General features: G+C 33.0%; 7 protein-coding genes and 2 non-coding genes across 9 annotated transcripts; 1 reads left to right on the forward strand and 8 right to left on the reverse strand.

The window, feature by feature from the left end:
- Positions 1-311: 311 nt before the first annotated feature.
- PHYBLDRAFT_152043 (hypothetical protein) lies at positions 312-2,177 on the reverse strand (the record flags this gene model as incomplete). The annotated part of the gene is made up of 1 exon (XM_018432824.1): positions 312-2,177. One exon carries the CDS (start codon positions 2,175-2,177, stop codon positions 312-314), a length of 1,866 nt encoding a protein of 621 aa, XP_018284813.1.
- Positions 2,178-2,228: 51 nt separating this feature from the next.
- Positions 2,229-3,460, reverse strand: PHYBLDRAFT_152044 (hypothetical protein; the record flags this gene model as incomplete). The annotated part of the gene is made up of 4 exons (XM_018432825.1): positions 2,229-2,818; positions 2,893-3,105; positions 3,171-3,239; positions 3,313-3,460. The coding sequence occupies 4 exons, from the start codon at positions 3,458-3,460 to the stop codon at positions 2,229-2,231; spliced, it is 1,020 nt and encodes a 339-aa protein (XP_018284814.1).
- Positions 3,461-4,229: 769 nt separating this feature from the next.
- PHYBLDRAFT_70237 (hypothetical protein) lies at positions 4,230-5,656 on the reverse strand (the record flags this gene model as incomplete). The annotated part of the gene is made up of 3 exons (XM_018442240.1): positions 4,230-5,108; positions 5,373-5,561; positions 5,639-5,656. 3 exons carry the CDS (start codon positions 5,654-5,656, stop codon positions 4,230-4,232), a joined length of 1,086 nt encoding a protein of 361 aa, XP_018284815.1.
- Positions 5,657-5,732: 76 nt separating this feature from the next.
- PHYBLDRAFT_174802 (hypothetical protein) lies at positions 5,733-7,069 on the reverse strand (the record flags this gene model as incomplete). The annotated part of the gene is made up of 5 exons (XM_018437343.1): positions 5,733-5,966; positions 6,024-6,330; positions 6,358-6,455; positions 6,773-6,905; positions 7,041-7,069. The coding sequence occupies 5 exons, from the start codon at positions 7,067-7,069 to the stop codon at positions 5,733-5,735; spliced, it is 801 nt and encodes a 266-aa protein (XP_018284816.1).
- Positions 7,070-7,186: 117 nt separating this feature from the next.
- Positions 7,187-9,426, reverse strand: PHYBLDRAFT_174803 (hypothetical protein; the record flags this gene model as incomplete). Its single annotated transcript, XM_018437344.1, has 5 exons — positions 7,187-7,409; positions 7,967-8,110; positions 8,162-8,297; positions 8,409-8,882; positions 9,156-9,426. 5 exons carry the CDS (start codon positions 9,424-9,426, stop codon positions 7,187-7,189), a joined length of 1,248 nt encoding a protein of 415 aa, XP_018284817.1.
- A 1,086-nt stretch (positions 9,427-10,512) lies between these two features.
- Positions 10,513-11,002, reverse strand: PHYBLDRAFT_70234 (hypothetical protein; the record flags this gene model as incomplete). Its single annotated transcript, XM_018442239.1, has 3 exons — positions 10,513-10,579; positions 10,627-10,813; positions 10,903-11,002. The coding sequence occupies 3 exons, from the start codon at positions 11,000-11,002 to the stop codon at positions 10,513-10,515; spliced, it is 354 nt and encodes a 117-aa protein (XP_018284818.1).
- PHYBLDRAFT_t267 lies at positions 10,646-10,717 on the forward strand. Its single transcript has one exon. It is a non-coding gene; the product is annotated as a tRNA-Ala (tRNA).
- A 1,312-nt stretch (positions 11,003-12,314) lies between the features above and the next one.
- On the reverse strand, positions 12,315-12,387 carry PHYBLDRAFT_t270. The gene has a single exon. It is a non-coding gene; the product is annotated as a tRNA-Asn (tRNA).
- A 5,866-nt stretch (positions 12,388-18,253) lies between these two features.
- Positions 18,254-19,284, reverse strand: PHYBLDRAFT_152046 (hypothetical protein; the record flags this gene model as incomplete). Its single annotated transcript, XM_018432826.1, has 5 exons — positions 18,254-18,311; positions 18,387-18,475; positions 18,548-18,985; positions 19,022-19,044; positions 19,113-19,284. 5 exons carry the CDS (start codon positions 19,282-19,284, stop codon positions 18,254-18,256), a joined length of 780 nt encoding a protein of 259 aa, XP_018284819.1.
- Between the last annotated feature and the right edge of the window lie 3,293 nt (positions 19,285-22,577).

Here is a 22,577-nt window from a genome sequence, read left to right on the forward strand (position 1 = left end):
AATTATAATACCGATATTAGCAAGAATATGTAATAAAGGCAAAGAAAATGGTAAATGTCGGGTATTAAATATACAAGTTTTTTTGTCTTTTATATTATTGATAAAAGCAAGAGAATTAAATAATGGTTTTTACTATTCGTTAATAGTTAAAAAAACTGGTAATATAATTTACTATTGCTCTTTTAAATACTTAATAAAGTATTGTTAAAACTAAATAAGAATACAGAGATAAATAAAGCTAAACCTTTTTACAGTCAAAAAAACTTGTATTATAATTATTTATACTGGTAACCTAAATAGTTGTTATTTTTTTATGTGACTACTTTTCTAGGCAGTGGAATAACCAGGTGCTTTTGCGTCCCACTCTGCATTTTATGCGTAGTCAACACAAAGCACAAATGCAGACGATGCACTGGAACAATGCACGAAGCATCTTCTTCCATAAATCCCTTGTCCCACAACTGCAGACCTTGATCAGCTAATGGCTGATGACTACTTGAATGGTAGGCAGGAAACCATTTAATGAATGCGAACGTTGACACTCTTTTGACTCCACCGATCTTGATGGTATGAGTAAATAAATACTCTATTTGACCAGGGAATTCAGATACATCGTCATTTGTTCTCTCAAGAAACAATACCCTCACAAAAGACCCGCACTTCTTCTTTTCACCACTGCAGTACTCTTGCCCCAGCAACGAAATCTTCTTCACCTTTTGAATCCGATTGTTCACAAATACATCCTCACCAATTGGGATTCTCCCTACCACACAGAAGGAAACACTTGTACTCCGGTAAGCCTTGACATAGAATTCAAATAACCACTGATAGTGATCATCCTTCATCATAGTCAAAGGCTGCAACTTGATTGGCAATGTGGTCGGGGGCAAGGCCTCACTTCCGGTGACATTGTACCATGGATTTGTAGCAGCTTGCTGGAACATTGCTAAGCTAAATGGCAACGCAGGAGGGTGGCCAGCATCCAAATTCAAGGGAGAAGAGCTGTCGGAATTTGATTTTACTTGGGCAATCCCCTCAAGGAACTCTATCAGTGGTGATGAAAGATTGGTAGAATACGCTCGAAGAAAGCTACCAATGAATGCTTTCTCCAGGAAGACTCTCATGAAGGTGACCTCAAGACCATTGCGATGGTTCGTCTTGATGTTCTTCAACTTGCCGTTGTATCTCTCGAAGCTATACAGCCAGAATGCATATACCGGACCAAAATTAAGCATTGACTCGCGCAAGTGCATATGCAAGTGCATATTTGGCGTGATGCTGCTCTCTCCATAAAGAGTCTCCCACTCTTTTCCGAATTCTCTAAGGAGCTGGTGTGCGCTGTCAATTTCTGAATATGTGACTGAAGGACCGGTCAACTTTTGGCATGTTTTTACAAAGAGAGTCCAGTTTTTGTAGTCGTCTTCAGGCAAAGCGTCTTTTAGTACCACCAACGAATAAATCAGACACCACGATCGCCACTCGTCTGCCTTTGTATACGGGAAACCAGATTCGATCTTTGTTGATAAAACGGCATACCCGGGAGGAACAAGAATACCATTGGCAAGATGTTGCATACGGATGAGAACAGCAGTTGGGAGATACCTCAGGTCTTTCCAAACACTGATCATACGCTTTGCTGTCCCAAGAAACAAATTGTGCATGGGATCAACAATCGTGCATCGGACGGGATCAAAGTAGTATAGGCAATGCAACTCGGAAAAATGGGTGCCATGCTGCTTCTCCAAAACAGCTCTCTCTGCATCAGATTCTGCGCAGAACCACATCTCAGCTTCGGTTGCATTTTCCTCTTTTGTTTGGGAGACCCAGTTCTCATGATTGAATCCAGAATAATTGATCTTACTTGTTCCAGCAACAACAGTGAAATGATGCTTGCATACGTGACAGGCGTTTGTACTTGCAAATCCTGTAAATCCAGCAGTCTTTCTTGCAGCAGGTATGTCGCAAGCAACACACATAAGAGCAGCGCGGATACTAGTACCATTGGGGAACTCTGGAGTTTTCATAGTTATGCTGCCATATAACTCTACCAGCTCGTCTACCAGAGGTTCCAAGAAGTTGTTCATCTGGTCAATCTTTGCTTCCTTTGGACCAGGCATGATGCCAACAAGGATAATGTTTTCTGGCTTCATTCTTTCTTCCCTAGGCAGGTTGTTCATTGACAGGTACAAGGCCCCACTTGTATGGGTACAACCCTCAAACAGTTGAAATCAATCCACATTCAATGTCAACATCAAAGAACGGTTGTGATTCACAAAAGGCTCGTCATCTTCATCAAGGAGCTCAGACCACATTGCACCATCATAGACGTCCAACAAGATACTGTTTACGGTTTCCCTTGATCTCCATTGAACGATTTGATACTCGAATCCAGGTTTGGCAAAATGCTGTGCCAATGCATTCTTGAGCAAGTTATATGGGACAACCATGAGAGGGACGGGTCGATCAGCTTTGGTGTCAGAGAAAAGAGGATTTCCGCAGTATGTTGGTGGTGTGGTTGTGTATTTTTCGAATGTGCAATTTGGTTGGCGATTGCCTGGTAGGTAAATTGCAAAGCACTTGTTGCAGACGGTGTATTTGACAATGCTTTTTGTCATGAAATTGAAGCCAGTCATAGTCTTTAATGCATCAATGGTGAGTGGGAGATCGGTATCCTTATCAAAGGCAACAAGAAGATGGCGGAAGAATTTCAACATAGCAGTTCCACCTGCTTGAACCAAGTAAAACGCCTGAAAAATAATGCCAAATAGAGCCATGAATTGGCTTATTTGAGACATTTCATGAATTTTCAAAGAAGCAACTACAAAGGCAAGTATTTCTGTTAATTATTTGTAACACAATTTATGTATATTTCTTTTTTAAATGTATGCATACCAGAAGCAACCATGTCTTCAAAATCTTCAACACTGGCAACCTCAACTTCGCTCTCATCTTCAGACTCATCACTTGAATCAGGATCGTCATTGTCAGAAGCCAATGATGTTGTCTCGACATCAGACTCTTCGAATTGAAAAATCTCGTCTTCTCTCAAAAAAGGTACACTCTGTACAGTAGTTTCGGCTGATACAATAGAATAATTGTCTTCATCTATAGTAAAACCAGACTATTAGCTATCTAAATTATGATTTATTAAAAAGAAATTTTATACTCACAATCAATCGATGTTTCAGATACATCTACCATCTCAACGTCTGTCTCTTCTTTGACAACTTCTGTATTAACTGATAATTAACAAAAAAAAATATTAGATTACAATTTATCCAGTAATGCGCGTTCTACTCAAATGTCATTTACCTCGATTTTTTGGGCCAATGTCTAATAACTTATCAGCATTATTATGACGCTTAAAGGTCTGTGCATTTTGCAAAATTCCGCTAATTGCATTTTTGGTATATGATGAACATGTACACATAACAGTGTAGGTTTTAGTTGTAGAATTCATAACAGTAAGAATAATATTAATAATAATAAAATAATAAAGAGGTGTATACTATATTTTATTTTCATCTTTTATATATCTCTTATTTTTGTCATTAATAATGAGTTGATATATCTTGTTCACTATGTCATTGACTACATTGAGCTTACCGCCTCTATTAGTAAGAATTACAAATGGATTTTGATACAGCGATCTTTTCTTAAAAAAAGTGTGCCTGATTATTAATGGGGCTTCAATTTAATAATCACTGATATAATGACGTAGTTTCTCTCTTTCGCGTTTTTTTAACATGACATCAATTCTCGCTCATTTTGGCAAGTGGCCTTTTTTGGATTTTCTTTTTCTTGTATTTTTTATGACATCAATTCTTGCTCTTTTTTTCAATTTTTTGATATACTTTCTTATTAAAAATAAGTCATATATCATATATTATTATATTCTAATAAAAATTGGTATTTTTTGCGATGCAATAAAAATATTATTGAGTCTAAATTAGGTGCATCTGTAACAACAAGTTTTTCCTTCCAGAAAAATAATTAAATACTACATTTAACATTTAATATTTTATTTTTATTTTTTATTTTTCTGCCAAGTCAATCGAAACATATATTTTTTAAGACAATTGTGCGATTTATTGCCTAATTAATAAATATTTGTGTTTGTATTTGTGTTTATTTAATATAATCAGAAAAAATTGCGAATTCTCATCTCAAGAAAAAAATATATTGAAAAACGATAGTGTTTGAAATATTTTTCCAAATTTTGCCAAAATTCAAAAAATAAAATTTGACCAAATCCACTCTCCTTTTGCAGTGAGGTGGTGGGCACAGCAACAGTGGTTCTCTGCTTCTTCTTCATTGCAATCCATTCTCCATCTTCTAGAAAGATTGGATGGATCCAGTTCCATCCACAGTCCACGCTCCTGAAGGATCCACTGGACACTAACAAATTGTCTCTTCTCTACCGGCCCCTTTCCTTCCCTTCCAGCTTCAAAAACTGTCTCATAAAACCATTGAGGGATGATACGTCCATCCCTCAAAAATGTTGTATCTTTGAAAATGACCTTGTCATTTTCAGAAACGACCTTTGGCTTTAGAACCATGCGGGTGGCAACCAAGGCATCTGTGGCATATGCTTTGTGGTTGCTGCTTTGGTCGAAAATAAAGACACCAGTGCATCCCTTGTGCAAGCTTTCAAACAGAGGGATAGCATGATTCTTCAGCTGGTCAAGCATGTCTTCTCTTGTCCAGTAACTGTCATATGCTGCCCCAACGTTAAATATTCTGTGGGAGACCCATCCCTTCACTTGCATAATGTCATGACAAGCACACTGAAACTCGCTGACCATCAGAGATCTTCCCTGGCCTTTTTTGCGGATGTGGCTTTCACCTTCCTCAAGCCACATGTCCACCTTTCCATCATGGGCATAAAAGGTGGACTCGTCATGGGTCACCATAACCAGCTTTTTCTGGTTCTTCAAAAGAATAGGGGTCACCTCAATTTCTTCATCTTCCCCAGTAAAGTCTGACATACATTGTTTGTATCCCATCATTCGTGTTGCCCAAGCATGGCGATACAGAACTGTTGTAAATGAGTATTGACTACTGCTGTAATTGAGAATAAGTCTGAAGGAAATAATATAAGGCCTCAGCTATTCCAGTCAAAGGTGTCTACCAATTACTTTATTATATAACACACAGGTTTAGCATGCATGATAGTGATTATATTTCATATGATGATATTACCATAATATGGGATACATCAGTGGATTATTATAAGCATAATTATAACTCATAAACACATTTACTTTCGATGTTAGTACTTCATTGGGACTACACACATTTATATAATTAATCATACATTAATTATCCCAAGATCACGTTGCTCTGATTAAGACTCAGATAGGATCGATTACCTGACCCCAGTCATATAATTTTCCCAATCCAAAATAATATAAATAGCAGTAGTAGTTCAGTGTAGGAACCTGGTCAAACTTTGATACAAAATCTTTTCTCAATAAACAAAACCTACACAAGTTCTCACGAATCTTCGTTCCTAATCTCAAATCTTCAATTCTTCCTCTTGAAAACTTCTTCAACTTCAACTACCACAACAAGAACAACATCTTGGCTTTTGTGTCCATTGTAATATACGTCCTGGTTGTTCTTGCAGTGGACATACCCCCAAGCTCTCATGCATTTTCATGCTGTGCTTATGGCCACGTTGCCTTTTACACCAAGGCATGATGGGAAAAGCATTTCATTGAGATACTTTTTCAAATCCACAACAGTTCGTCTTTCTGCTTTTTGAGCACAAAGCCAAACGATTGCTTTCTTTTAAGGTTTTCATTGTCTACAATTGAAGACTGCTTGGCATGCTTGCCCTGTTGATGTTCAGAAATTTTGCCAAGCTGAAGAAATTCTTTGACCCAACTGCAGACAGCCTCTTCATGGTACTTGGAAGGTGTTGTCCAAAAAATCTCTGCTGCTTTTTCAGATGCCTCGATTTTCTTGCAATTGTTCAAGAGGCGTCAGAAATACTCTTTCACAACAATGTGTTTGCTTACTTCAAACAAAGCAAACTTGCCCAACTCGCTATCTGAACTGACTGGAGGCTTTATCATCTCAGAGATTTTCTCACAAGCTTCACGAATCTCTTCAAGTTCCTCATCTTTTGATTGCTTGTATACAGTTAATTCTTCTGTTACAGGCGAAACTGGTGCAACAGGAACCGAGAAACTGAAATCAGCAAGCGTTCTGACCTTCTTGTCTTTATTTGCCTCAAGTTCTTCTTTCATTTTTCTCTTGTTGCATATAATCAATGATCTCGAGTCTCCTCTGTAGAGTCCATGCAAATTTTTTCCTGCGTCTGGTCTTCATGTCAGAAAGCTATTATAGTACACAGCAATCATCATATCTGTATCTAAAGCCAAGAGCTCCCAGTCATACTCTTCTACAGGTTGATCTTCAACAGGTTCCTTTTTCTCCAGCTTTCTTTTCTGTATCAATAGTAATAATTGGAGACTTGGTGCAGAATTTTCTGCCCCGTCTTCGAGCCATTTTAAAAGTAAGGATAGAGCAAGTATTTTTATGACCGATTTTTAAGAATTTGTTTTGGTAAAAGTAAAAGAAATGTTTTCAGGACAGTCTTGATAGACAGCTGTCACCTCCAAAAACGTGGTTTATACTCCGCATGTTACACATAATTACTAATTTAGAATATATAATTCTCTACATTTGCCTTGATATGCCATCAGAGATGTAGATTCAAGTCTCAATATTTCTCTTCCCCTGCTATTAAATTGAAATACCACACTTTTTCAAAAGTCAAAAACTTTGTCATAAATGTCACTACAAACAAGCTGCTCACACAGTTCTTTTCAGAAACACTTTCTCCGTGTCCATGAGCAACAGTTTTTTTGTATTGACATTTCCAGCAAAGTTTTTGCCTTTTGAAAAAAATCGGAGTCCAATAATTCTTCCTGATTATAAGAAAAGTACACTATATCATGTTGTTTGAAGCACCCACATCAAGGTCATTCTGACTCAATAGTCTCTTGAACGTCAACACTATCTGGTCTCACCATTCACCTCTTAACTGCATGTTAGGCATGTCAACCAAGCTCATGTAGTTGGGTTTAATGACTTTATTCAACAAGATGACAATTGACTGGTGATCCCAAGAAATGTTGACTTGGCTGGGAACTTGTGCTTGAGTACCAGTCTCATCTCAGTCAACAACACTGCCACCACGACCACCATGACCACCGGGACTACCATAGCCACCACGGCCACGATCACCACCTATTTCACTTGAGCCAGGGGTAGTGACAGAGATAGTGACATGCTCTTCCTGAGCAGGGCTCACACAAGTTATTTCCGAATCACCGTCAATGAGAAGGGAAAGGCCGGAATAGGCAATAGCTGCTGTATCATTGACTGATGATACAGCGCTGGTAGGGTTGAGACGGGTTGTTGTTGTTGTTGCTGTTGTTGTTGTTGTTGTTGTTGTTGCTATTGTTGTTGCTGTTGCTGTTGCTGTTGGAAGTATTATCAAACTCCAATACAAGGTAGCCAGGGAGGTTTTCTTGTCTTATAGTTATTTTAAATTGAAGGTTTTTAGTTTGTAGAGCTGGAAAAGGTAAGTAAATACTACTTGGTTTATTTAATCGCTTTTATACATCAAATTTATGTTTTTAAAAACCCAAAATTAAAAAATAAATTAAAATCCAAAAAAGGAGGGCTGGTAGTTTAGATTTCTTTTTTTGTGATCCAGGAAATCTGCCTTGAACATGTTTTCAAAATAAAATTAGTCGGCATCCGTTTCCTTTTTTAGATTTTGTTCTCTTTTGGGATCCAGATTATGTCATAGTATCGATTTGTTTGAAATAAAAAACACTGCTTAAATTCTTGATGCCAATAAATTTATGGGTGGTGGCGAGCACCTAATGCTTATTCTATAAAAAAATCCTGTACTACAAATTTGGGTTTTCTATTCATAGAATTTTACATCCCATCACGTATGGGAATTGGACATTTTTTTACAGTGTTACTCGCTCGCATCTTTCTGTAGTCATATGGATAGCTATAGGTGGTATCATCACTATTGTATTCCCCTACATTAGAAAAGTCTGATTTGCCTGAACCAAAAGAGCTATCATTTGATAGATAGTCACTTCTTTCAGATCAAGAATCATCAAAATACTTGTCCAAAGAGTCTTCATTGGCTTCTGCAGTCCCCAAAATGGCATGTACCCAATTTACAACGACTTCTGGTTTCTTGGTTTTACGTGCATACAGATATCTTAATCCATCGCAAATATTGTGATCACTGGATTTGTCTAAAGAAATCTAATCCACTAAGGTAAGATCAGCATCTATTTCTTGAAATCACTTCCAAATATCTTTTTTGGCTAGATTTATTGGAAGTTTTCTTGGCGGATTTCTTGTACATTTGATTTTCTTTATGACTACGCCCAAACTGTTACCAACTTGTTGGATGTCTTCTATTGGTACCTGGAAAATCGATTGTTCTGGAAACTCAGGTTCTTCTTTGGTGCGTTTATGTTCTCTTTTCCCTGGTTTTTCAGATAATGATCTCTTCTCTGCATTAAAAACTTGAACGGCCTCCACAAGATTTACAGGACTTGGTCTTAATTGAGTATGAGGAATTAAATTTTGAGAATCAGCAGTACTCTCTTTTACTGCTGGTTGTTGTGGATACTGGGGAGACATATAATCTTCTGAACTACATGTCCAGCATTTTCCATGGGGTTTATTAGTCGATGGCAGAAAAACAGACTTGGATTTGGGTTGTTCAATTATATGAACCTTTAGAGTATGGAATTTTTTGACTAAATCACGGAGAGTCAAGGCCTTGCTAATGGTACTGCAACCAGATTTGGAACCAACGCTTGATCTTTCAACTTAATCATTACGATATTTGGTTTTTATCAGCTCCAGTTTTTGTGCTTTTTCTGCTACGGTCTTAAAATCAACAGTTAAATTGTCATGTTGCTCCAACTCATAAGCAATTTGAGGATCAATTGCCTGCAAAAAACTATGGACCTTGAAAGATTCACTGTCTGCCTTGACAGATGAGAATAGTTTCCGAAGCTTATAGACAACATTGTCTATAGTTTCTCCAGGTTGTTGACAGGTGTTCTGGATTTCTTTTCAGCAAACATTATCCAATTGACAAGAAGCAAACTGATTCATAAAGGCATCAGTAAATTCCTTCCATATATGCGTTTGGTCTTCGATGCTGTTCCACCAAACTTTGGCTAGTCCATAAAGGTAAGAGGTAGCAACCACAAAAGCATCTTTGTCTGACATATTGACTGCTTTACAGACACAGTCTACACTCTTAAGCCAAGTGGTAGGCTTTTTACCTTGTTTGTTACCATAAAATGGCTTTGGATTTGCAATGAACTTGGTAAGGCTGATTTGATTCTTTTTGTCTTCAGGCATTGTTGAAAAAATAAAATAAATGGCATGACAGACTAATAGGGATACAATAAATTGTTCAAATCTCACTCTCTTCACTAATTTGATGTATGTGGTGCTTGTATTTGTGGTAAATGTTGACAGATAATATATTATTACTGTTTTTCAAGGTTTGTATGGGTTTGTAGATGTGAAATAATGTCTCTTTTCCAAAAGAAAGAAAAACACAAACTCAAAAGAGAATGTAGAATTAAAGATAATAAAATTAATAAAAGAAAAATAAGAGAATAACAGTATTATTGATCAATCTTGATAGACTTGACTCAATGTACTTGGATAATCAAACAAGTAAAATATCAACAGCATTAAATATTAAGAGAACTTGTTGTCAGAATAAGACAAAAAAAATCAATGTTTATTAAATACAAGTATTGCAATATTTATAGTTTTGTAATTGACTTATTAAATAATTAAATAAATAAAATTATAAAAAAAATTATAATAAAAGTTATATAATTGACAATCTATTAAATGTGTTTTGTTCTTTACTATCATTAAGTACAAATAAAATAATATAATTATTAAGTCATAATAATGAAGATAATTATGCTTGTAAGAATATATAACAATAATAAAAATAATATTAATTCTAAGTTGATTCTTTCAGTTAAATATAGTGAGAAAATAAGATACAATATGTGTTTGCCTGAAGTTATTGTTGACAGAATGATGTCTTTTCATTGTACTTATTAGTGTTTTGCTCTATGAATAGAAAAATTGCTTTCTATTCAGTCTCAACCACTGTCGAAAAATCCAAAAAAATAATAATAAAATATAATTTTCTAGAATTACTGTGGTATACACACCACAAATGAGTGAAAAACAGACCCCACAACCAAACACTAGTTCCTTCTTGCTAATGAATCTGGCAAGTTAACAATCTCCAGAACTGTTACACACCAGACACACGTATACTACACACTCATACAGTGTAAATCAACCATTGCATAACAAGGATTTGAATTATAGGGATTTGAATAGTAGCAGATATAAACAATATTATTTTTGTCTCTTTAATAAATAATACTCTCACAGTATCTACTTTTCCCATTATTGAGATACTAACCCATAAACAATCCCAAATACCTCAATTACAAAGAATTCTATTGTCACCGCACTGCCGGACAACCGAAATTTGTAAACAGCTTCAATATTATACAATACCTTGTGTCCATGTATATATGGGGATGTGATGTAGTGGTATCATATTCGCTTTGCATGCGAAAGGCCCCGGGTTCGAACCCCGGCGTCTCCATCTTTTGTCGTTTCCGATCTGGGTTGGTCTTCCTTTTACTGTCGGACATTATTTTGATGAATCCGTAAAATCTGAAGATAGTTAACCGCAGTACTTCTTTATGCGCAGTATTAGTTTAGAAAACTATATAAGACAATTCAATTCATATCAATAAAAAGTATCTTTTATCCTCTCTTTGATTTTACGTATACTCCTTGATCCCCAGTGGGTTTGACCTTTTGACTTTGTTATAGTAAAAGGAAGACCAACCCAGATCGGGAACAACATTACTATAACAGTTGTCATTCCTGATCTAGGCTATCTTCCAATTCACTGTAAACGTAACCGAATTGGTCAAGCTTTAATAACACAGGAGTGAGCAAATAAGAGAGAGGATAAAAAGATGATTTTTATTATTTGATTTGGGTTATCTTATATAGTTTTTGAAATGATTATTCATCTTTGACTACACTCAAGTAGTATCTAGTAATATTACAAATTATTATAAACTGATTACAAATTTCTAAAATTATAAACTAATAAATAATCATTCTAATATCAAGTCTCGATCTGGTATTTCTTTTCTAGCACTTGTAACTAAGTCGCAGAATCAATACCACTGGGGATCATCAAGTTTATGAATAGTTTTTAGATAAGAATAAAGATGCCTTTTATTAAATGTATTTCTTGACTATTTATACAAAATGATAATTGATTTCTGGCTAAAAGAATAGCTACAATAATATGTCTTAGATGCTTGTTGTCCAGTAATATCTTCTACAAGTATATTCACCATCTTAAACATCTAAAACATATATGAAAGACCAATTGGCAAAGTCAAGATCTTTTACCCTAAAAAGTCAACCATTACTGGTTGCTTGTAAATCCCGATTTTGGTTACTGATGTCAACTCTGACACTAATTCCTGCTTTTTTTGAAATAACAAGTCACTAGAACTTGTATCACAAAAATTAAGCACGACAAAGTCAAAAGGTCAAACCTACTGGGGATCAAGGAGTATAAATAAAATCAAAGAGAAAATAAAAGATACTTTTTATTAGTATGAATTGAATTGTCTTATATAGTTTTCTAAACTAATACTGAGCATTATCTGCAGTAGCTATTATATTATATTTAAATAAAAGAAGAGTCATTATACTGTGGTTAATCATCTTCAGATTTTACAGATTCATCAAAATGTCGGACATTATTTTGATGAATCCGAGAAATCGGGATAATTGACCGCAGCAGTTCTGTATGTCAAAGATACCTCATAGATAACGAACCGCAGTAATGTCTTGTAAAGATTAACCACAGTAACATCTTCTGAGCATCAACCGTAGTAAAAGGACTTCTCTTGTAATTAAATATAGTATAATAGTTTACTGCGGATAATGCGCAGTATTAGTTTAGAAAACTATATAAGACAATTCAATTCCTATCAATAAAAAGCACCTTTTATCCTCTCTTCAATTTTACATATACTCTCCGATCCCCAGTGGGTTTGACCTTTTGACTTTGCTATAGTAAAAGGAAGACCATCCCAGATCAGGAACGACAAAAATAATACCCAACAATTGATTAAAAAATAATTGATCACTGCATTTACATATTGAAACGCTCCCGGGTGGGCTCGAACCACCAACCTCCTGATTAACAGTCAGACGCGCTGCCAATTGCGCCACGGAAGCTAACTTGCTTTTCATATGTGGTGTAATAATTTTATCAGCCGTAGTTTAAAAACCAAATTCTACCAAGTTCAGACTTTCTTTTGAAAACCTCTCTTTATTTTTCTTCCAAATTTTAATTTTAATTTTAATTTCTTTCTTCCATTTTCACAAAATCGCCTTTTTCCAAAAACCAATTTTCTGAAAATTAAAGTCTTTTCCTTTTATTTTTCCCAAAATTATTTTCTCCCTTTTCTTTTTATTTTATTCCTGCGCACTAAATGTGATGCTTCCTCTCAAACACTACTTTACCAAAATTGTTAACTGAATAGTTTTCCCTTTATTTATAACATACTTCTCTCTGATATTTTTCTTTTCTTGTAGTTATATATTCTAACTTTATCTATTTCTTCTTTCATGATGAAATATTTATATAGTTATTTTTCTTTATATTTTTATTTATGATTATCTCATCAAGTTTTATCTAACCTATTTTTGCCATATATTTTATCCATAAAATGATATAAATATCTCTCTAAAATCAATCAATAAAAAACTGTCAAATTTTTCTGATACAAGTTTTCTTCAAGACACTGTCTATTATCTCTGATCTCTCTTATAAAATTTCTTCCGTTTTATTTTATTTTTCTGTCAAGTCTTTGTGAAACATTGACCATCCTCTTTTATTTTATTACTTTGTCCCAATTTCTTTTTTTTAATTATCTCTTAGTAAATTTATCATAGTAAATTTCCCTTTAGCTAAATCCTTTACTCTATTAAACATTTCTTTCTTATAGTTAACTCTTTAGAATTAGTATTATTTACTTCACTTCTTTTAGTTTAACTATCTCTCTAATCATTCAAATTATTTACACTCTTACTTTAGTGTTACTTTCCCTTTTTATTTCTTTAACTAGTCTATTTGGTAACCAAGAAATTATTTTATCATCTCAATTTATCTGATATCAAACCCAAACCCTCAATTCCTCTTTTAAATTCCTCTTCTTATATACAATTATCTTTTTTTGTATATCTTCTACACACAACAACATACCATATGCGACATTTTGACACAAGTTGTACACAAATTTCAAGCATAAATTAAAAACATATATTTGTTTGATGTGACATCAACTTATAGACAGACTATTAAGTTATGGATAGTGCAAAGTCGTGACTCTATCTCCAGACATGACAAAATCCAATTTCTTGGGTTTATTTTCTCTCTCTCTTTTTTTTTCTTGCCATTGACATTTAAATTCCTACTGAACTTTAAATGCTTTTCCCCTTTTTTATTTTTTCTTAATTTTTATTTCTTTTTTAGCTTGCTTCCCTTTGCATTGCACTTGTTTCTTTATATTTTTTGATATTACTTCTTTAGTATGCTTTCCAAGAGTTCATATTTTTTAGTAGTTTAATTATTTTTATTTTTGATTATTTTCTTTTGTAATTATGCCTGAAGACCTGTACACTCTTCTAAATAATCATCATTTAGCATAAGATATATCTAGATTGTCATCTTGTACACAGTTGTCAATTAGTATATAAGAGATATATTTTTATCCCGATAAAATTTATTCAGCTTTTCTCTATATTTCTTTTGAAAATCGTCACTGAGCTTGAGCTATTGTCCTGTGAGAAATACTAAGTTGTATACTGTTAGGATCTACAAGTACTGTCTCACTGTTTGTCTGCTTGTCTGTTTGTTTGCCTGTCCATTTGTCCATTTGTGTATCTGTCTGTTATCTATCTATCTGTTTCCATCTATTTCAAGTCCCGTTCATTGTCTAAATTCCTTCTTGTTGGATTGTTCTGAGCAAAATCACAAGAATATAACTATACGTATAATATATATTATATTTCTGATCAGTTGCACCACATGTCATAACTCAACACATGTCATACAGAGACGCAACACATTATGACTTTGATTGGCCACAGTACCAGTTATTTTTTCAATTGATTTCAATCTTTTTAATCAGTCACTAAGTCTTAAACCCCCAATTATAATTTTTTTTTAATTTTTAATTTTAATTTTATTTATATTATTTTTATTTCTTATTCTAAGAATTGACTTCTCGTTATTTCTATTTTTATTCTTCCAATTTTCTGAAAGCAAATTTTGCTTCCCTTTATTCTTTACCAAAATTAGTTTCTCCCTCTTTTATTTTTCTTACTTTTCTTATGCACTAAATGTAATATTTTCCTCTCAACACTACTTTACCAAAATTGTTAACTGTAGTTTTTCTAAATTTTTATAACATACTTCTTTCCAATTTTTTCATTCTCTATAGTTATGTATTATAACTTCATTTATTTTTCTTTCATGACAAATTTTGATTACAACTATTTTTTTATCACAATTATCTCTTAGACATCAGTGCAATTTATTTTTGTTATAAATATTATTTAAAAAGTAGTATAAATAACCCTTCAAAATCAATTAAGAAATAATTGTTGAATTTTTCTGATACAAAAGTTTTCTCTAAAGATACTATCTACTTTTCCTGATCTCTTTTGTAAATTTTCTTGCATTTACTATTTTTCTTTGTCAAGTCTTTGTAGAAGATTAGATATTTTCTATTACTTTTCTATTACTTTTCTATTATTTTTCTTTTTTACGAATTTTACAATTTTTATTTTGTTGAATTTTCCCTTTATTTTTTATTTTAAAATTACTTTAGAAATTCTCTTAGTTAATTCTTAATATTTTATTCTCTAAATACTTTTCTTATCTTAGTTTATTTTATATTAGCATTATTCATTTCCTTTTGCTAGTTCTAGATATTCTTTCCCTTCTGAAATTTCTTTTATTTTTCCCTTCTAGAAGTAGTTTCTTTTATTTATTTTTACATTTTTAGACAATTGTTTCCCAATTTAAATAACCCTATCTCATTACGGAATTTAATTCTTATTATTACCCTTATCTTACTTTTCTTGTATATACGATACATATAACAAATTACCACACCCATCAACAGTTGACATGGCATGTTGTAAAATAGTCAGTATGCAACAAAATTTCAGTTGTCTAGCAGTGCGTTGACGTTACAGAATTCTTTGTAATTCTAAAAAAATTATATTCTATTATTTTTTTATTTTCCAATGGCGGCCGAGGCTGGATAGAAAGCAATTTTTTTATTCAAAGAGCAAAACATCAATACATATAACAAAAAGACATCATCCTGTCAAAAACAACTTTATATAACAACACATCTTATCTTATTTTTTTACTATATTTAACTGAACGAATCAATTTGAAATTAATGTTATTTTTATTATATTTTCTTTACAAGCATAATTATTTTCATGATTATGACTTAATAATTATTTTATTTTATTTATACTTAATGATAGTAAAGAATAAATCTCATTTAAAAGATTGTCAATTATATAACTTTTTATTATATTCTTTAATAATTTTATTTATTTAATTATTTACACTGGAAAAATTGCTCAGTTTACTCTATGTAAAAGAAGGCAGAATACTGATATAAAGAATTAAATTCCCCTGTAACTTAAACAATCTTGAGTCTAGTGCGCATTTATTCTAAATAATGAATACAATAGTTCTGTGGAAAGAAATCTGTTCATAAAGTCATAAAATCCTACCTTATAATACCAGCTCAGAAACTTAAAGCAAAAAAAAAACAAAGTTTTTTATGTATAACATTACATTTTCTTCTTCTTTAGGAACACAGAAGACAGATATAAACATTTCTTTATGATGGGGGAAACATGTCTTTACTCCGAATTTAAGCAATTCTATTGGATCTTATATTTTAGACAAAGTACAATACATTCATTTAATTGACTGAAAAATAATCTTCTCACACTTCTTTATAAATAGTTTCAGGAGAATAATTTACAAATAGGGCTTTTATTTTTGTAAAAAAAATCTTAGATTATATTGCTTAATAATACACTTTATAGCTAACTCTGGATTATCGCAAGATTAGTTAGACTATCCTTGATAAAGATGTAAAATATATACTAGAAGCTATTGTCTAATGATACGAAGAATAAGAATGTATTTTAGATATAATGCTGAACAGACTGCTGGAAACATGACTTGTATCATTGACTAAACAGAAAAAAAAATTAATTAAAATATCAAAGAAGACATATTTTATTATTTCAAGAAAATATGCATACTTACAAACAAGTGCAATAACATTGTGCTTGTCATATTTGTTTTATAAAAGATAACTGTAAAGAATGTCTCGAATAACAAAAATAAACATTAGTATTAAAAATGAACTTACCAAGATAAACGGCATTGATAGTATTTTGAAAACAAAATGAAGAACCAGGCTAATATTTTAATATATTCAAATAAATAATATCAACAAAAATGAAGTTAGTATAAAAACAAATATTATACGCTTTTTCATACTTACCAGGCACATTACTGTAGTAGTCATTTGCAATCACATGCAAGACATGTATCTTTTAAAAAATAAAAAGTAAATTAACAAAAAGTCAAAACCTTTTCAATTTTTTTTTTACCTTTTGTTTAAGACAGGGATATACCAAGCCGCGTGAATAACATTATCAAAAAGTAAAGAAGTATGCTTAATAATATTAGATTATTAGCAGGGCTAGAAATGCATATAAACAAATAAACACTACGGCGGAGAAAATGGTAACATGTTACCACTTTGATAACATAACTGCCATTTTTTACTTAATAAAAAATGACAGTTATGACTCTGTATAAGGCCAAAACAGGCACTGTCACCATTTTTTACATAGTAAAAAATGGCAGTTATTTATTATGTAAAAAGCCAAAACAAGCACTGTTACCATTTTTTTCATAATAAAAAATGGCAGTTATTTATTATGTAAAAAGCCAAAACAGGCACTGTTACCATTTTTCAAAAAAAAATCAAGCGTCCTTCCTTTCCTCTATTACATTCTTTCTTTTGTTCTATTGCTTTCAATTCTAGCACAACCTCTTGTTTTTCCTTTGCAGCTTTAACAGAATGGTCTGTTTTTTATTATACAATATTGAATCGGGTTTAATTGAATTGAATCTTTATTTCAATGCATGTTTTATTAAATGAAAATGATAATAATAATAGTAATAAGAAAAAAACAATTCCATTGGCCACTCGCAATAAAAAATGGTTCTGTTTAGCTACTGCAAAACATATGCAGTAAAACACTACTATTCAAATTGTATTTCATATACTTTGGGTATTCTAATATATCTTAGATAGCACTTATTATTTTTTACCGATTTCTACAAATATACTAATATTAGAGAAAAAACTTAAAATAAATAAATAGATATAATATTATTATAATGCTTACCTTTATATAATATGCTTACTTGTTCAGTAAAATAAGCATTTACTCTAAGAATATATATATATATATTAAAGAATGTATTAATATTTAAGATCTATATATAAGAAAAGCAATAAAACATAAGCACTATAGAAAGCCGTTATCGTAGAAGAAGAAAAACTTGAGCAAAGATTCAAGTCATGTAACATGAAGCTAATTCGAATCTGATTCATACAACCGGAATGAGCATCTTGTTAGAAAGCTCAACGTGTTTATTCTACTCAATATACTTACATATAATAGAACGACTCCCAAGTATAATATATCAGTACAAAAATATTACTATTAATTTTTTTCTAAAAAAAAAGGCTATATACTATTTTCTTTTATATTTGAATATAGCAGAATTGTAGATGCTGTACATTAGCTTCAAATTCTTGTAATCACAACATTAGCAATCATATGAAAGAGGTCGATAAATTTTTTATATGAAAGAAAAAAGGAATAAAAAACATAAAAAGAAAAATGACGAGATAAGAAAAAAAATGCACTAAAGACAGACTAAAAAAATCAAACTCGGCCAATCACAGCAGCCAAACTACGATCTTCGGCTTCTCTTGCAAGCAGGCTTGACACTTGCTGTGGGTGGAGGAGACCTACATAAAAGAGTAAGAAGTTTATATTAGTTTTGTATTAACAGCGCATGAGAAAAAGCAACAATGGTAACTTACAGCACATCTGCCATTATGGGCGACTCAACATCACCAGTTTCTGACATATCAAGAGAAGAAAGCGAAGAATCACTTATGTTTCGCTTTGTCTATAGCATAATAAAAGGAAACGATATTAATTAAAGTTTACAATATATAGATTTGTTAATTGATAAACTTACTTTGTTCTTCTCTGCCATTCTTCTCTTGTGCATCTGGTTGTCGCTCTTAAAGCTTTCCTGAAGAAGGCTTCTTACACACCACATTCTTTTACATTGGTGGATGTGCAATCCACCATTCTTCGCCAACCTTTCCAAATGCATCATGTAGTAATCCCTGTTTTTCTCTGGTATATTCTTCCATTCTTTTGAGGCCGCAGGATAGTATTTGTCAATGATATCATGCTTTACCGTATGGCCTAATGTTTTGAGATGCAGTCTTTTTACTGTCAAATCATGGTCTGAAAGAGGGACTAATGGGGGCAAAGGCTGCCCTTGTGGAACTTCTTTGCAGCGCGCCTTCCAGTCCTGCTCGTGAAGAATCTGAAGCAACAGATTGTATTTTTGTGCTTCGTTTTTTCCTTTGAACTTGCCGCCAGTATTGATTACTCGCTTACCAAGCTAATCAGGGTACTCTGTGAGCTGGGCTCTTTTCACAGACTCGGCAATGCGCTCAAGAGCTATAAAAAATGTATGACAATATTAATAAAGTAAATAAACATCTAAGCACAGAATATATATGACTTACAACTCTGCTCAATAATGCTTTGTTGCATTGTAGTTAGATCTTCCACACTGACTGCTGGTGCAAATTGATTGCTGAATTGCCTTTGAAGCTCACGCAATGCTTGCTTGATTTCAGCAAGATCAACCTCAATCTTTTGAATTGAGTTGAGGAGAGTTGTGTTAATATCAGACATGTTTAAGTTTTTTTTTAGCTATAAGCAGTGAGTTGAAAAGAAAAGGTGATAGTTTAGACAAGTAGAATAAGAGCGATTTGAGTTTGAGAAAGGCAACGATTTATTACAAGCAATTGATAGCTATTTATATGAAAAAGATACAGACAGATGTACAAACAAAACATATAAAAGAAGGGATGCTTACGCACTTGTATGCACCTGTCTGCACCTGTCTGCAGTAGCTCATGTGAACATGATACAGTCTTTTTGTGTCAACACAACAAAACTGTAAGAAATATAAAGATAAAATGAATTAGACTTTAAATCAATATTATATGTATAAATGTTCATACTTTGCACCGTCTACATATTAAATGTTTTAAAGTATATGATATAATAATATAACTCTATACATATTGCAGATATAGCATGAAATTTGGTTAAAGTTCTCAATGACAAAACCCTGTACCAGTTAAAATTATAACTTTAAATATACTCTACAGTAGCTATATAACATCTGAACATCATATAGTTAATTAGCCCCTTTTTATCAACATTAAAGTAAATGTTATGATACTCAAGTTCATATCATACTTATTATCATTATCGACTAAAACGCGTTTTGATTGATGCTGTCATCAAAGGTAAAAATAATTTTAACTGTCATTACTATTATTTACCAAGGGGCATTTTTGACTGAAACCGTACATTTTTGAAAAAGGTGTGCTTTAACTCACATCGGCACTTTCAATTAACACCTCTTTCAATCAGTAGTGCTTATCTTGATGATGTCAGTAAAAGAGTATCAGACTATAGCCCTCATTATCTATATCTATTTCTTTAAGTTTTATACATAAACAAGAAAATAATGCTATTAGCTAAATATATATTCACTATCTCAAAAATACTATTAGTACAACACAGATAATATAAATATGTCTTTTCTACCAATATGTTTAGACAGTACTACTTTTTTTTAACTGTTAATTATTAGAAGGCTGTTTTTCTTTGCCTTTGGTATTAGAGAGTAATTGATAATTTATTTAAAAAAAAACATAAATTATTTGGTCATTAATTATCCTAAATATACATATACCTCTTTATAAAGCCCAAAGAATATCTAATCGCTCACAAGTAAAGAGTACATGTCTGTTTCACCGGTGCTCTTTTAATGGTACCCCCTTGTCAACCAAGAAGTATTTTAACTTATATAATAATTATTAATGAAGAAGAATCTTTCCAACCACAGGAATTATTTACTGACAGGTGTTTCACCTAGCATTGACATTACTGTAATCATTGCTATATCATCACTATGAGAGAGAAAAAGAAAAAGAGCTGCAAGCATTTTGGTTAAAAAATAAAGAGTATATAAAGATGTCTTTTACATTTAATGAATAGCACCAAAATCCTCTTCGCAGCTTTATTTTATATATTACATACGTACCAACCCAACCAATATGTCTTCTTCTAACGCCAGCTAGCAGAGAGATAGAATATCTACACAGCAATACCAATGTGATCAATGTGTCTTGTTTTTTGATAACTACCAGAAGCTGCAAAACCACAAGAGAATTCACAGAGGAGATTCAGCAACAATGACTGAAATTGACCAGTCTATTCTGAATGATGTTGACATGTACCATGACGAAAATGATACTAGTAATGAAGATGAATCTGTTAGCAATTCAGGTAATGAAAAGAGCTGTAATTGTATTATTTATTTTCCAATTACTAAATAATGTATTACAGAATATACTATGGAGTCTATGGAGCTTGATAATACTATTTCATATAAGTGCGCATGTAATTTTGAGGACAGTGAGGGTGAAGCTCACATTTACGACAGCAGCCAAATCAGTACAAATACTTTTATCAAGGCCGAGTTGATGAGTATTCATCTGTCTCAATTGATGCTACAGCATAGAATTGCTAGAGCAGCATATAGAGACATTGTTCAATTTATAAACACTGTCATCCGAGACCATGACAATATAATGATGGGTAAAATATTATATTTTCTGTTACCTTGTATTTTAATTCCAGATCACTAACATGTAGTGATATCGTTTTTTTTAGAACCTGGGGCTAAGATCAGTCATGGCGAAACTGTTGATGCTTTGCTCAAGTCAAAGTCAAGTGTCAAGGGCCATGAGTATGATGTCTGCTCTAGTGGTTGTCGATTGTATGGCATTAATGACGACCAGGAATCTTGTGTTGACTGCAGCAAACTGTGATACAAGACTGATCCCGATCAAAGTCAGACACCAGCCGCCAGTATGAAACTTATGTCAGTTGGGGATATGCTTTCTCAAATGTTGGCAGATCCAGCCACAAGAGAACTCCTCTGTTACAGAGCAAACCGGGAATCTGTAGCTGGTCAGCTAACCGACATTTTTGATGGTGACAATTACAAGCAGTTGGTACAGCAGGGCCTGTTCTCCAATCCCAATGATATTGCCATTGGGCTTTATACCAATGGGTTTGTCAATCAAAAGAAAGGCAAAAACTCATATACCATCATCCATTGCATAATATTCAACCTAGACCCATCCATCAGGTAATTAATTAATTTATTACTATTTATTATTATTATTACATTTTTTTTTAAAAAAAAATTACTAATAAAATACTTAGATATACCAACAAATACCTTTTGCAACTGGCAATCTTGCCTGGCCCCAAGAAGCCAACTCATTTGGACTCCTTTCTTATACCTATCATCAATGAATTGCGAGATCTTGAGGCACATGGCTTGGTTGTCAAGCACAATGGAGTGGAGCTTTGCAGATCCAAGGTCTATCTTCTGCTTGCTTCTGGCGATATTCCAGATGTAGCTGATATGGCCCACATTGGTTCCCATACAAGTTTATTTGGTTGCCATTTTTGTGAGACCAAAGGCAAATGCCCTACTAACAGACAGCATGGCATGTACTTTGATGACATTTCCGCCCGGTTAAGACCTTTGGAAGACTTCAAAGTAGGCAACCCTGTAAGTATACAAATGTTCAATTAGCCATCTTTTTTTCATACTAAATAACTGCTTGTAATAGTCGAAGAACATATACCAGCCGAGCATATATACCCAACTCTCAACCTTCTCTGGATCATCATTTTTTGCATTAGATGAACTTCATTTAATTGCAAGAGGGATTGGAAAGCTTGTGTATGACCTGATTACCGTCACCCTCACAAAGGAAACCAAATTTTATTATACCCATCCAGACAATACCCTCAATACCACCGAATACCCTTTTCATATACCAAGAGCAGACCTTGTAACAATTGGAAACTGTATCACCAGCTCACGAAAA

The sequence above is a fragment of the Phycomyces blakesleeanus genome (assembly GCF_001638985.1).
Source record: "Phycomyces blakesleeanus NRRL 1555(-) unplaced genomic scaffold PHYBLscaffold_33, whole genome shotgun sequence".
Classification (NCBI taxonomy): Eukaryota; Fungi; Mucoromycota; class Mucoromycetes; order Mucorales; family Phycomycetaceae; genus Phycomyces; species Phycomyces blakesleeanus.